General features: G+C 46.6%; 3 protein-coding genes across 4 annotated transcripts; 1 reads left to right on the top strand and 2 right to left on the bottom strand.

Annotated features, from left to right (window-relative positions):
- Window positions 1-1,463: 1,463 nt before the first annotated feature.
- Window positions 1,464-2,219, bottom strand: LOC101755905 (nucleolin-like). The gene has a single exon (XM_004978101.1). The coding sequence runs from the start codon at window positions 2,217-2,219 to the stop codon at window positions 1,464-1,466; it is 756 nt and encodes a 251-aa protein (XP_004978158.1).
- Window positions 2,220-9,459: 7,240 nt separating this feature from the next.
- LOC111257963 (transcription factor bHLH150-like) lies at window positions 9,460-9,870 on the bottom strand. Its single transcript, XM_022828538.1, has one exon. The coding sequence runs from the start codon at window positions 9,868-9,870 to the stop codon at window positions 9,460-9,462; it is 411 nt and encodes a 136-aa protein (XP_022684273.1).
- A 1,182-nt stretch (window positions 9,871-11,052) lies between these two features.
- LOC101752924 (probable serine/threonine-protein kinase PBL19) lies at window positions 11,053-13,724 on the top strand. 2 transcript variants are annotated; one of them, XM_012847848.3, is made up of 6 exons: window positions 11,053-11,260; window positions 11,542-12,095; window positions 12,198-12,458; window positions 12,548-12,670; window positions 12,777-13,399; window positions 13,504-13,724. In XM_012847848.3, exons 2-5 carry the CDS (start codon window positions 11,640-11,642, stop codon window positions 13,359-13,361), a joined length of 1,425 nt encoding a protein of 474 aa, XP_012703302.1. In that variant the 5' UTR covers window positions 11,053-11,260; window positions 11,542-11,639; the 3' UTR covers window positions 13,362-13,399; window positions 13,504-13,724. The 2 variants fall into 2 exon arrangements, with proteins under 2 accessions (XP_012703302.1, XP_004976412.1); XM_004976355.4 differs by having other exon boundaries at window positions 12,777-13,724.
- The last annotated feature ends 228 nt before the right edge of the window (window positions 13,725-13,952 follow it).

Genomic DNA, 13,952 nt, shown 5'->3' with positions numbered 1-13,952 from the left:
ACATTTCCCCTCAAAATATATTAGTCTAGCTTTAATTTTATCCCCCTGGGCATATAGAGAGCAGTATGAGCACATCGCGTGTACTGGATTTCTCACGACTAATTAATTTGGTTGTCTGATCATGAAATCAGCCATCTCAAGTACATACAATCAGTACGTTGCATTACAACCATATATAGTATAGGTCTACTATATATGAAGGAAAAGCCTCCAAAATAACCTTAGGAAACAGAAGTTGCGCATGACAATCGACCAAAATGTTATTGGAAAACGGAACTTGTCTCGCATGTTGATCTCCCGCTAATCTTAGCATGACATGACATCTTTGGAGTAAACCAAGCATTGTTGTTCTCTCTAGCATACATTCAAGAAGCACTACCTATATGTAAAACGGCCTGTTCAGATTAGCTGACTGCAGCCGCGCTGCGGCTGTGGCTGCAACAGAAAGCCAACAGCAGCTACAACTAGCATGCGGGTGAGAATTGCTGTGCAATTTTTTTATGCCTCAAAATAAGGTTGCGCAGTTGTTTTTTAGATGGAACTGCATGAGCTACAAGCTATAGCCGAGCAGCTGCGCTGTGCAGCTGCAGCAACAGCCGTAGCAGAAGCTGAAGTGAGCGCGCCTAAATCCTTAGAAATCAACACTTTGGCATATGCGGTATAGCTTTTGCTTTTGAATTCTCTTAACATGATATCCACTGTTTAAAGGAGAACTGAAGCATGTGATTCCTACTTGGTTTGGCTGCACATATGAGTTGTACTTTATAACAACCCAGGTCGTGATCATAGTAAGTTTATGTGTTTGCAGTGCTTCCTGTAAAAGGAACAAGCAAACAATCTGGAGTAACTTAGGTGTCGATATTAGGGAGAAAAAATCAAGGCTGCCGAGTCTTGTGGTTCGTCTCTCCTTCAGAATACTTTTCACATTTAATTTCTAGCATAATCATTGTACAACAAATTAGCAATGAGCCAATTAATGACTAATAATGTTAATTGTTACATGTAGTTCATCACTGTTACGATCCTAGGATCACGAGAGATTGAGGGGCAAACATTGCCGGGAGATCGAACATCACAACAAAAGGTAGGTTTCCCATGCATAGCTATCATGCATCACTGTCAGAACTATATAGCTCACAGAACTGTATAATAAACAAATTTAGATGGAAGATAATAAAGCAATACAAGCGTAAACCACAATCGGTTCAGCTTCAACGTTGATGAAAGATGATGACAAACACTAACAGGACACGGTCCAAGACCAATACAACAAGACTAACACTGACAGAAGAAAATGAAATCGCTGCCATCAGCAACAACAGCACGCAAGAGAACTACGAGACCACAAGCCAGAGCTTATTGAAATGAGCACTCCAGCGCTAGAGATATTTTCTCTCAGTCTCGGAGGAGGACGAGCACGAGGAGATTTCAATAGCGTCAGAGGAGCATTCGCCCAGCCCCAGCTAGACATTTACCGGATCGCTGAACGTCCCTTTGGAATCCTTGTCGTAGTCTAACTGCGAGTTCAGTTGGAGCCGTTTCAGAACCTTGCGCCGCCGCGTCCGGCTCGCGACTCCGTTGTCCTCGGTGCTGTCCACCTCAACCAGCATGCTGCAGCCCTCGAACTTCTTTACCTTGACGATGGCGTCCTCATCATTGTTTCCCTCGTGTGTATCCTCCACAACCACAGGCTCCTCCATCTGCTGCTGCTCATGCACTGGTAAGTTCTCCTCGTCCACCTCATCAGCCATCGCAGGTGGAGGCTGCCGAGCGACTAGCTCCTCCTCTTCCTCATACTCTGAGTCATCATCACTGTCCTCGTCCTCGCTCTCTTCTTCGTCGTAGTCTTCATCACTGCTGTCCTCCTCCTCCTCCTCCTCTTCTTCCTCATCACTCGAGATGACCTTCTTTGTCTTCGGCGCGACCTTGACTGCCGCTTGCCCCTTCCGCGCAGCCTCCAAGCCCGCTCTCTTCTTCTTCTCCAACGCCTTTGTCTTCTGCGCCAAAATGGGAATGGCACCCGGGTTCTTTTTCACCACAGGCACGGCGGCTTCCTTTCCTTTGTGCACGGCCTTGACGACGGCCGGCGCTGCGCCCTTCCCTTTGCCACCGGGCTTCAGAACACCACGCGGAGCCTCAGATCCACACTCCTCCTGGTCCTCCTCCTTGATGTGCTGAGCCTGTGGCGCCATGGTTTGCTGCTTCTTCGTCGCGTCCATCCCGTAGGCGGCGGCTGCGACGGCGGCGGCGAGGGAGAGATGGAGAGTTGGAGACTGGGGCGATGAACGGGGAGAGAGCGTCTAGGTCTAGTTCCTTTTGAAGGCGTCGGCGGTGAGTGCCTGAGCCAATTAGTCGAAACGTGAAGGCACCAAAATGGCAAGGTGTGAGTGTCTGACCAGGTCGATTCCAGCCTGTATAAAGTGAGGTGAGCATTGTTCGGTCTAGGGGGGAGAATGACAGCTGTATTTTAAAAAAATATAAATGCATTACATATTATTCCGGTTAAATGAAAGCTTTACTTTTTTTAGTTAGGAGAATTTACAATCACGTCTATTAGTTGGGCAAGGCAACGTTTCTCCACCTTGTGTGTGTGTGTGTGTGGACATAACTCCTTCCTTTGATTAAACTATCATCTAGCTATTTGGACATATGAGTACAACACTATAATACTTATCTAATATTTAAACCGCTAAGCAGTTTGGTATTTTGGTGACTCTACGTTGCATAAACAAAGATATAACACGGAGATAATGTAATAAACAGGACAAACACGGAGATATATGGATAATAAATCAAATTTAGATCTAAATTTTAACTGTAATAAATAAATATAGATGCAAGATAATAAAGCAATATAAGCCTAAACCACAATCCGGTTCAGCTTCGATGTTGATGAAAGACGATGACAGACACCAACAGGACACTGTCCAAGACCGATTTTGCAGTCACACATACAACGAGACACTAAACGGAGATTCTTCAGAGCATCAGTGTCACACACACATCACCAAATGCACACTGATGCGGACAGTGCCATCAGCAACAGCACGCAAGAACTACGAGACCACAAGACAGCTTATTGTTGAAACGAGATTACCTCCAATGCTAGAGATATTCTCTCAGTCTCGAATGAGGACGAGCCCGAGGAGATATAAATAGCGTCGGAGGAGCATTCACCCAGCTAGACATCTACCGGATCGCTGAACGTCCCTTTGGAATCCTTGTCGTGGCCCAACAGCGAGTTCAGGCGCGGCGCCGTTTCAGAACTTTGCGCCGCCGTGTCCGGCTCGCGACTCCGTTGTCCTCGGTCCTGTCCACCTCAGCCAGCATGCTACACCCCTCGAACTTCCTTACCTTGACAATGGCGGGCTCATCGTCATCTCCCCCGGCCGTGTGTATCCTCCACAACCACCGGCTCCTCCATCTGCTGCTCATGCACCGGCAGAGGCTGCCGAGCGACTAGCTCCTCCTCCTCCTCCTCCCCCTGATACTCTGAGTAATCATTATCACTGTCCTCGTCGACGCTCTCCCCCTTCTTCGTCGTAGTCTTCATCACTGCTGCTGTCCCCTCCTCCTCCTCCTCCTCCTCCTCATCATCATCATCATCATCATCACTCGAGATGACCCGCTTTCTCTTTGGCACGACCTTGACTCCCGCTTTCCCCTTCTGCACAGCCTTCAAGCTCACTTTCTTCTTCCTCTCCGTGGCCTGTGTCTTCTGCGCCGAAATGGCAGCCGCGTGCTCTTTCATCTGCGCAGCCACCAGCCCGCTCTCCACCTTGTGCGTGCGTGCGTGCGTGCGTGCGTGTGTGTGTGTGTGTGTGTGTGTGTGTGTGAGAGAGAGAGAGAGAGAGAGAGAGAGAGAGAGAGCAAAGAGTAGGACGATGCTCATGATGGGATGATTGATGTTTTGTAGAGTTTTTGCCTTGTGCTTTCCTTTTTGAATGCCGCATAACTCCTTCCCTTGATTGAACTATCCGTATAACAGTTGTAATTGACATCTAGCTATTTGGACATAATTATTATAAAGGTTTTAGAAAAGAAGAAAACTTTTCTACCAAAGGTTTTATAGTGAAGTATTTCTAAAACAAATTAAAGAAGACTTCTCTAGATCATCATTTTTAATAAAGTTTTGTTAAGAATACTTTAAGAAGATTCATTTAAAAAACTTTCCAAAGAAAAGTAGAGGTTTTTTAAGTAAATTTTCAATAGGCTCATATTAAGAAGGAGAAGCCGGAGAAGTACCTCCAAGGCTTAGCACAACGAATAAGGAAAGAGTGTTGCACCAAACTCAATAATGCTAGCGTCATGGAAAACGTGAAGACTTAGGATCAGCGCCACAAGCTCTAGGCAAAACACACCTCAAAGAGCTCGGGGCCGCACCAGCAAGCGGAGCTGGAGGAAAGATGATGCACACACGCACGCACGACCACATACACACGCCAACATATACACACATGTACATGCATGTCCGCCAACATATACACACATGTACATGCATGTCCGCTTTTCAACCTCCCACACTAGGTGGCGTGTGCGCGCACATGTTTTTATTATATCTTATTTTTTCTAGTCCAACTACTTGACAAGTGGATCCAAAGTCGTGTATGATACCACATGTTATTGCTTTCAAGATGATCTTAAGTGAAGGTCCATGTGTGGCCAGGTTCATTTTAGGCCAAATAAAATCCATAAGCATGCGTGGATCGCTGGGATAACGATATCTACTACCTAGAATCTAAATGATTTGTCATTTATCAAGATGTATTTACATCAGGTTTAATTTTCATAATAAATATATTACTTATTTAATGCAACAAAATCCAACATGATTGGGACGTGAGATGTGCATGATTAATAAAATAACTCATGGATCAGTTGATAGTGCAAGGAGTTAGGTTACACAATGACATAATTAAGTGCATTGATCATAAAATTATATGCAATAATTATGAGCACACCATTGATGTTTATAAGTTCCAACCTTGTACCTTACTTGACTCTTTACTTGATGGAGCTTTTGAAAGGGTGCAAATACCACTTTGTATTAATTCTATAACATGGGTGTATAGTGTCATGCAACAATGATTATGCGCATGTTTGCTCCCTAGCTTGTGATAACATACTTCCCTCCTCCCAATGCCTGGATATGGTCAGACTATTGATGATACCTCTAAAGCATCTAAAAACTACTGAATGAAGGTCTTTTGTGAACAAAATATGCATAGTGTGATCTAGATGACAAGAGGCAATTTTTTAGTTTGCCAAGTGAAACTTTGTAACGCACAAATGCATATAGATCTCAACATATTTTGTTTATTGGCATTGAAATAGATTTGAGGACAGATTGATGGTGCTTATATTGTCTCTTTACACAGTCGATCAAAATGATGTAGTTTCAGCAATAGTTGTTATAGTCAATACTCACAGTGGACACGATGTTCACCATGCACGAATGGCATTGGCAACACCATGATATTCACATTGAACACTAGATTGTGAAACCATAGCGAATCGTTTATAAAATCAAGAAAAAGATTGTCGCCAAAATAATCACATTAACCAAACGTGGAGCTGGCATCCGATGTTAGGACAACTTGCCCAATCAACATCCAAGTAAGAAACAAGTTCATGAGAGGGGGTTTGGAAGATCCTTAGGTCGTAGTCTAGACCATTATGAATTTAACCAATGCTGCAGTTTATTAGATACATAGGTTGTGCTATAAAGTTCTAGGTGCCTCAATAAAGTTTTCCCATATTGGCCACTACAGGGTGGATGAGAAAGAGGCAAGCGATGATTACAAAGGGTCAAATCAAGGTGGCGGAGCAAGTGAAGAGTGGATGCGAGGCTCGATGCAATGTTATGTGGTACACAAGAAAAGGAAAGAGTACAACGCCAAGTCCAATGGTGTTGCTAGTTATCCTAGAACATGTGGGGTCAAGCACCGTGGGCTCTAGGCAAAATGACGCCAAGAGAGGTCGTATGAGCTGTGATGGCCACTAGAAGATGATGAGATATTAGGTCATGAAGGAGGTGGTGTGGGAAAAGCACACTACATGCACACATGTATATTTTATTCTATCTTGTTTTTCTAGCCCAACTACTTTGTGCACTAACAATGGGCCTGAAGTCATGCCCTAAACACCTTGTCATTGGTTTGGAAGGTTGTTTTTGGTGAACGCTCATATGTAACCAAGCTCATTTTAGCATAACTCGAATCTTGTGAGCATGGTTGCTACGGGAACGATGTATGTTACCCAAAATCTATAGGATTTGCAATTTATCAAGTTGTGCCTACTTCATTTAGGCCCCGTTTGTTTCGATGGAATTGAATTCCATCCTAATAATCATAATTTAGACATAAATTAATTAAGCTAATATAATTGTACGTGGAATATAGTTGTATATTATAGTTGGTGATATGGGAGAGATACTTGTATGCTGCACTTCTACTATAGAGAAGCGAGTCTAAGAGCGTGCTATAAGAATTGAATTCCATCTAATAACCATAATCTATAGAATCAATTTCCATCTCCCACCCCATGAATTTAAGATAGGTTTATATCTAAACTTTGGAAAGTTGTGGAATGCCACATTCCAACATAAATTAGCCTACTCCATTAAATAGATTCCAATTCCTTGGACCCAAACGGGGCCTTAAAGGTTTTCATAAATAAATGTATTACTTATTTAATACATTCACACCAAGCATGAGATGTACGTGAATAGTTAAATAACTCATGTATTAGTTTAGAATGTAACAAGGAACTAGCTTATTAAACGATGACATAATTAAGTACACTAGTCATAAATTATATATATGCGAAGCAAATATGGGCACACAATTTATGTGTATAGTGGTCCCACCTTGTGACCTGCTTCTTGAATGTCATGTGACTCTTTACCCTAATTGAACTTTAAAGAGTGCACATACCACTTGCATTGTATCAATGTGTGCTCATATGTGTGGTAACCACCACGACTACCATTAAACCAGATTTATATGTGGTAGTCATTAATATGACATATGTATAAAGCATCCATCAGAATAGATAGTGGAAACAAAAGGCGATATATACAAGTGTGGCAGCTACACATCAAGATCCCCCTTCGATCCTGAGGATGAACATACAATTTACCCCATCATCTTATACATCATGATGCACATACAGGGAAGTACTCTGGAGATTGTTGTCACTTAAGACGAAGATGGGAGGAGGTTGGAACACTCTAGGTAGATCGGCCTAGAGGCCCTTGTGCTGATTGGCACAAGGTGTTTCTTCACCTTCCCGAGCGACATATTCTCTTTTTCTTATCTTGTGATGGTGGTGGAATGGTGAGAATGCAAATCATAATTTGGTAGATGACAAAGCGGTATTTATACTTCCTCTACAAATCCACGTCGATTGTAGTCTTCTCTGGACAAATGGTTGGTTCAGGAACTCTATGTTCATAATGGGCTTTCATGTGTGGGCTTGAGCACTTGATTCAAGTCTAGAATGCCCTAGGCAGATCTCAACACAGAGGCCTCCTAGTGCTCATCATCCTCATGCATTCTCCGAGTCCACAACCGAATCAAGCTCGCACAAAACCACATTTTTATGTCGTATTTCCAATAATTATGCAATATAGCTCAAAAGATGATGCATACATAGGAACATATATGTTTATTTTGGATGCCAAGTGGCATGTTAGTGTAAGAATTAGTCCAATAATATCATTAAATATAGATGCTAGGTATTTGATTTGAAGGCTCTACCAACAAGGAGGCCAACGATGAAACATGAGTGCTAGTAGTGAACACTCGCCTAGGCATGTGATAAGTTCACAGCAGGAATGCAAATGAGTCCATGGATAAGGAAAGAAGGAGCAAACAGCTAAGCTAGCATGGAGGCTGGATCTGGAAAGCAGTATCACGACGAGTATAATTATTCATCCGCACACCTCGCCTAGACCCATCTAGGTTCATGTGCACGGCGGAGATGCACTAGTAGCATGGAAGCTGGATAAAGAGGGGTTGAGCCAAGACAAACACTTTACCCGTGTGCAGGTTGCTCCACATCGGATTTTGCAGCGGCACACATGCTTGGACAGGGGAGAAGAAAAGAAATGTGAGGAAAGAGGCTGTGGGTGGCTTCATCGCTAACATTAGCAATGGCGAAGGTCCAAGATTGTTGTGGTTGTTGCGGCTTCTAGTTGCATTCCGCCACCCAACACAACGCAACACAAGTTTGTTTAACTATATGTCACGTTTTAAGATCATTATAAAATAATAAATCTCAAAGCTAACACGAAATCAACCTTCGTTACACATAAACATATTGTACTGGAAAGAGAAGGAAAATTGCAAGAAACCAGCCAAACAGAGTGCGAGGTCTTACTTTTGGCTTTCATAACATTTCATAAAAAGGGCATAATTCAAGACATGGTCTTAGCCTACGCCTACCACTACACACCCTGAGCTATATGCCATCACATATGCTAATTATGGCCTCTGATGGGGTTCTGAGCATTGGGCAGCTCATTCTTTGAAGAACACTGCATGAAGTGATTCCACTTGAAATAATTACTCAGACATAACTAAATTGACTATAACATTGTTTAACTAAATTATTGCAATCAACTATAAGTACATTGTTTAACCATATTCTTGCAATCTGAAACTATTTAGCTGACTGAGTGACTGATTGCAGTGTTACCTGGTGACCAATTAGTTCATACAATCAATTTCAATCTTCTGGTATTTACATATATCCTCAGTCAACTTGACCCCTCCCTCATTAGAACCTTACAGTATTGATGAGAGGCATTAGCATAAATAAGATTGTGTGTTTATCAGCATTTCCTATCTGCACTTTATTGCTAGTTAGAGAAAATGGAGTCCAAAACTCCAAAGAAAAAACAAAGCATATCTCCTAGTAGTTCATAAACATGATTATTAGTCTTTTTCCGACAATGAAGACAAAACAAACCAAACAACAAATTAAAAAATAGCAATATTTCAATATTTGGCTCCTGCCAACATTTCAGATGACAATATGAGCTCCAATCTTAATTAGCCTAAATTAGAAAATCTAACCATATCACAAAAGCATATCTACATATCCAGATGGGTAAATTTAACAGAAGGAATCATTGATGACTTCATGTCTTAACTTAACTCAAGCTGTAATCATAGTGCCATGTCATTAGACCCTCATACCAAGTTGATAATGAATTTGTATCATGGTTCTATTGCACTCAAACAGCATTTAGTCCAGGTCTCAAGACAATCTCACCATTCTGATGGAAGGCTTGAATAACAGGATCTAGCACAGGCAACATAAGGATGCCAGTTATCTCTCCCTCTATGAAGATGCACGATTTTCTCAAAGAAATTAAGATATGCTTGAAACTATCACAACCTAGTTCTAATGAATCTGCGCAGCATCGTATAGAAGTACACGGGAAAAACTTCCCTAGTTTTTAAAAATGTGAATGATCACGCCGCCGCCGACCTCCTCGATGCCCTGCGTGAGCCGGTTCATGGCGCGCACCTGCATCTGGAGCGCCGCAATGTAGTCGTCGGACACCTCGGCCAGCAACGCAGGGAGCAACGACAGCCTCCGGCACCCGAGCACCAGCCTTCCCAGCGCCCGGGTCTTGCTCACCAGCAGCGACGTCCCCGGCCTGCTGCGGCGGCGGCGCCGGCGCTGGCGGGCGAGGATGGCGCGGCTCCAGCGCGATTGACCCCGCGCGGCCACCTCACGACCACCGCTGCTGCTGCTGCTTGCGCCGCCGCCTGAACGCACCACGAGGCGCAGCGTGTCGAGGAGCTTGGAGGAGTAGGCGCCGTCACCTGCAGAGGGCGGAGAGGTCCCAAGGGCCATCCACAGCGCTATCGCCTGCGCCGGCGGGCTCAGGTACCGTGAGTGCCGTCGCCGCCTATGGGAGGAACGGAGTCAAATAATGGAAGAATACCTCCATAGATCCAAACCAAATACATTCGCTCTGCAGCATGTCTATCGATTAATCTCTCATAGAATAATTAAGGAAATTCACCTTCACGTCAAGGAGCGGAGGTGAATCCAGCGACCGACGGAGCCGAGCCACTCAGGGGCATCTCGGGCGCCACCGCCGTCCTCTCCGCCCAGCTGTCGCGGCGCGCCTCGAGGTGGAACTGCCAAAATAGATCCACGATCTACCGAGATTTAAAAATTTAAGGGGGTGTTTGGGTACGAGGTGTTAAACTTTAACAGTGTCACATCGGATGTTCGGATGCTAATTAGGAGAACTAAACATGAGCTAATTATAAAACTAATTGCAGAACCCTATGCTAATTCGCGAGACGAATTTATTAAGCCTAATTAATCCATCATTAGCAAATGGTTACTGTAACACCACATTGTCAAATTATGAACTAATTAGGCTTAATAGATTCGTCTCGCGAATTACACTCCATTTGTGCAATTAGTTTTATAATTAGTCTATGTTTAATACTCCTAATTAGCATCCAAACATCCGATGTGACGGGTGTTAAACACCTTGTTGCCAAACAGACCCTAAATTAAATAAAAAATGTATCAGTTTCGCGGCCGATTTTACCACTACCGCGTGAGGAAGCTGCGACCATCTGTGCCGTGCAGGGTCAACATGGTGAACGAAAGTCAACCACGGACAGCTCACGAAGCATGCCATGGAGAGTGATGGGTCTGGGTCAACATGTTGACAAACTGCTCAATGGTCAACATTTCATGCCAACGCCGCCGGCAAGTCTCACGGACGATAAAAGCGATAAACGTTGGTGGAGTGTGACTGAGCCGATTGGGTCCCGTGACGGAGTCCGAGAAGTGGCGAGCTGCTGGCTCGAGTGGCCCGGCCCTACCCAACTTGAAGACCCAACAGCAAATAAGGTGGTTAGCTGCTCTTAAGTTTTCTAACCACTCTCCCTTATCGTGTCACTATACCGCCGCAGTCTCTGAACATTTCAAAGCATGGCATGCTAGCGACGGCTTGAACCGCGTGGCGTCTCATTCTCAATTTCTCATCGCTAGACCAGGATGTCTCGGATGTGAGGAATCAAAAGTTGCCGGAATGCCGGTGGCCTCCCTCCATTCCTGAGTTCTGAGTCAGTTCCGCCGTCTGATTACGGCTGGTTGTCAGTTGACATCTCACATCTCTGCTCCTCTTCCTGCGGATTTAAGATTTCCATCCTGTGTATCTGTCGCCAGGACAGGGAACCAGGAGTGTGTTCGTGTGTGAGAGCAAAGTGATCGTGAGGTACGGAGCCACTTGGAGGCATTTCATGACGTTCTTTTTTCTTTCGTTTGCGTTCTTCAGTTGAATGCTGTCCTCCATCTGTCAGATACTTAGCACAGTTGAAGTTTTCTCCTCGGGTCGCTTGGCCCTTTTGCTTTGTTTCTCGTATCCTGGAGCTTTCCCTGCAAGATTTTATCGTTTACGAGTTCAGACAAGTCATTGTCGAGCCAACAAAGCGCGACGAAATCGAAATGAACCTCCGTTTTCATCACCAAATCTTTGGTCTTTCTCTTTGTAATCAGGGTTCTTGAGGAGGGACAACTGCGGTAGCGGTAGCTAGCACGCAAGAAACATCACAAGGCACGAGCAGAATCGTGGCAGCTTCTTCCTCCTCCGAGAAATGGGCTGCCTCCACCTCTTCCACGGCAGGTCCAGTAGCAAGAAGAGGCGGCCGCAGGTGGCGGCCCCGGCACCGGCCGCCGCATTCCCCTCTACCGTCTCCACCGAAGCGCGCTCGGTCGCGTCCGTGCCAGCCGCCAGCGCCTCGTTCGCGTCGTCAGCCAGCGTCGTCTCCGAGGCATCGGGCGCGAGGCCGGCGGCGAGCGGGTCCTCGGGCTCGGGGTCGGGGTCGGCCTCGTCGGCGCGGAGCATCCCGGAGCTGTACGAGGCGAGGGGCGCCCTACTGCGCGAGTTCGGCCTCCGGGAGCTCCGCGCCGCCACGCGTGACTTCAACCCGCTGCTCATGATCGGCGAGGGCGGCTTCGGGTGCGTCTACAGGGGCGTCCTCCGGCTCCCCGGCGGCGGCCCCGATGGCACGCCGGTCGCCGTCAAGAGGCTCAACCCCAACGGCCGTCAGGTGTGCCTCATCCACCGGCCAGCTCATGAACCGCTTGCACGTACGCTCGCGACATGGCAACGCACCTGTGCTCATCCGGCTCCGTTCTTGATGCCGTTTCAGGGCCACAAGGAGTGGCTCGCCGAGGTCCATTTCCTGGGCGTCGTCGAGCACAGGAACCTCGTCAAGCTCATCGGCTTCTGCGCCTCGGAGACGGACCGGGGCCCGCAGCGGCTACTGGTGTACGAGTTCATGCCGAACAAGACGCTGGACGACCACCTGTTCAACCGGGCGTACCCTGCCCTTCCGTGGGAGGTCAGGCTGCAGATCGCACTGGGCGCCGCCGAGGGGTTGCTGTATCTCCACGAGGGCCTAGAACTTCAGGTAACATTTTTTATGCCCGAGTTTCTTATCAGAACATGGCGCGAACACGATTCGTGACTTACTATCAGATGACCTCGTGGTTTCGCTAGATCATATACCGTGATTTCAAAGCATCGAACGTGCTGCTGGACGAGGAGTTCAGACCCAAGCTCTCGGACTTTGGGTTAGCGAGGGAGGGGCCATCAGAAGGCCAGACTCACGTGTCCACAGCGGTATGTGCAATTGCAAATGCAAGCTTGCAAAAGTTTCACCAAACTGACAATTTTTTGCTGCAAATGTGCATTCTGAACGGCCAGCCTTTTACTTCTTTGCGATCAGGTCATGGGCACCTTCGGCTACGCCGCGCCGGACTACGTCCAGACGGGGCACCTGACCACCAAGAGCGACGTGTGGAGCTTCGGCGTGGTGCTGTACGAGATCCTCACCGCGCGGCGCGCCATCGAGCGGAACCGGCCCAGGAACGAGCAGAAGCTCCTGGACTGGGTGCGGCGGCACCCCGCCGGGAGCGGGCGGTTCGGCGAGATCATGGACGCGAGGTTCGAGGGGAGGTACCCCGCGCGGGGCGCCAGGAAGGTGGCCGCGCTCGCCGACGGCTGCCTCGCGAAGCACGCCAGGGACCGACCCACGATGAGGGAGGTGGTCGAGCGGCTGAGGCAGGCGATGCGGCACACGGAGATGGACGGCGCCGTGGAGTGCCAGGGCTCCTCGCCGCCTCATCAGGAGGAGGCGCCCGGGACGCCGGGGGCGGAGGATGCGCATGCGCGCGCCGTGGCGGCGGCGGCGGAGGCGAGGGCGACGAGGCGGATGCTTCATCTGGCCGCTCTAGGGGGCACTGCCGATGCTCATGCGAGGAGAAGGCTCATGCTCATGAGGACTGCCGCTGCCGCCGCTGCTCCGACGTGATCGACTGCCGTTGTTGATGCCCTTTGACTTCCATTCGTGTATGTACAGTCTGAACCTATGACTTCTAGAAAAGTAGTTTGGCATTCCAATTGTTCGGGAAACAAAAAACTCTGGCATTCCTTTTTTATGTTGTTGTGTGTAGGTCAGAAGGCCCGCATCTGGTTTTGTCCATTGCCTGAGCTGATGTCTCAGTGTCTGAGAGTAGGTGCTTGAAAAGGAATAAATTTTTGGAAAGGTGTGAAAACTACCCCTGCCTTTTTCTTCTCAAACCTCATAGTATACATTATGCTGTAACCGCAAAATTTGAATTGAAAATGTGTTTTCTTGTTCTATTGTAATACGCAAAGCCACCTAGCCTTTGAATTTCTGCTCTGAAAGTCTGAAGCAATTGAGTCAAATGTTTGACTGAACGGCAGTAGATGCCTCTGTGGTTAGCATGTTATTTCCCATAGGATTCATGAATTCAATTTTTTCAAACTTCCACAATATAAACTCTTTCTTTTCGTGAAATAATCATGGCTTCACTTAATACCTAGAATTCAGAAGCTGAAACATACTCCTATGTCCTATATGACCCATACGGCCATAGTA

This window comes from Setaria italica, chromosome VII, assembly GCF_000263155.2.
Source record: "Setaria italica strain Yugu1 chromosome VII, Setaria_italica_v2.0, whole genome shotgun sequence".
In the NCBI taxonomy this organism is placed as follows: domain Eukaryota; kingdom Viridiplantae; phylum Streptophyta; class Magnoliopsida; order Poales; family Poaceae; genus Setaria; species Setaria italica.
This window is presented reverse-complemented; position numbering and strand designations above follow the sequence as displayed.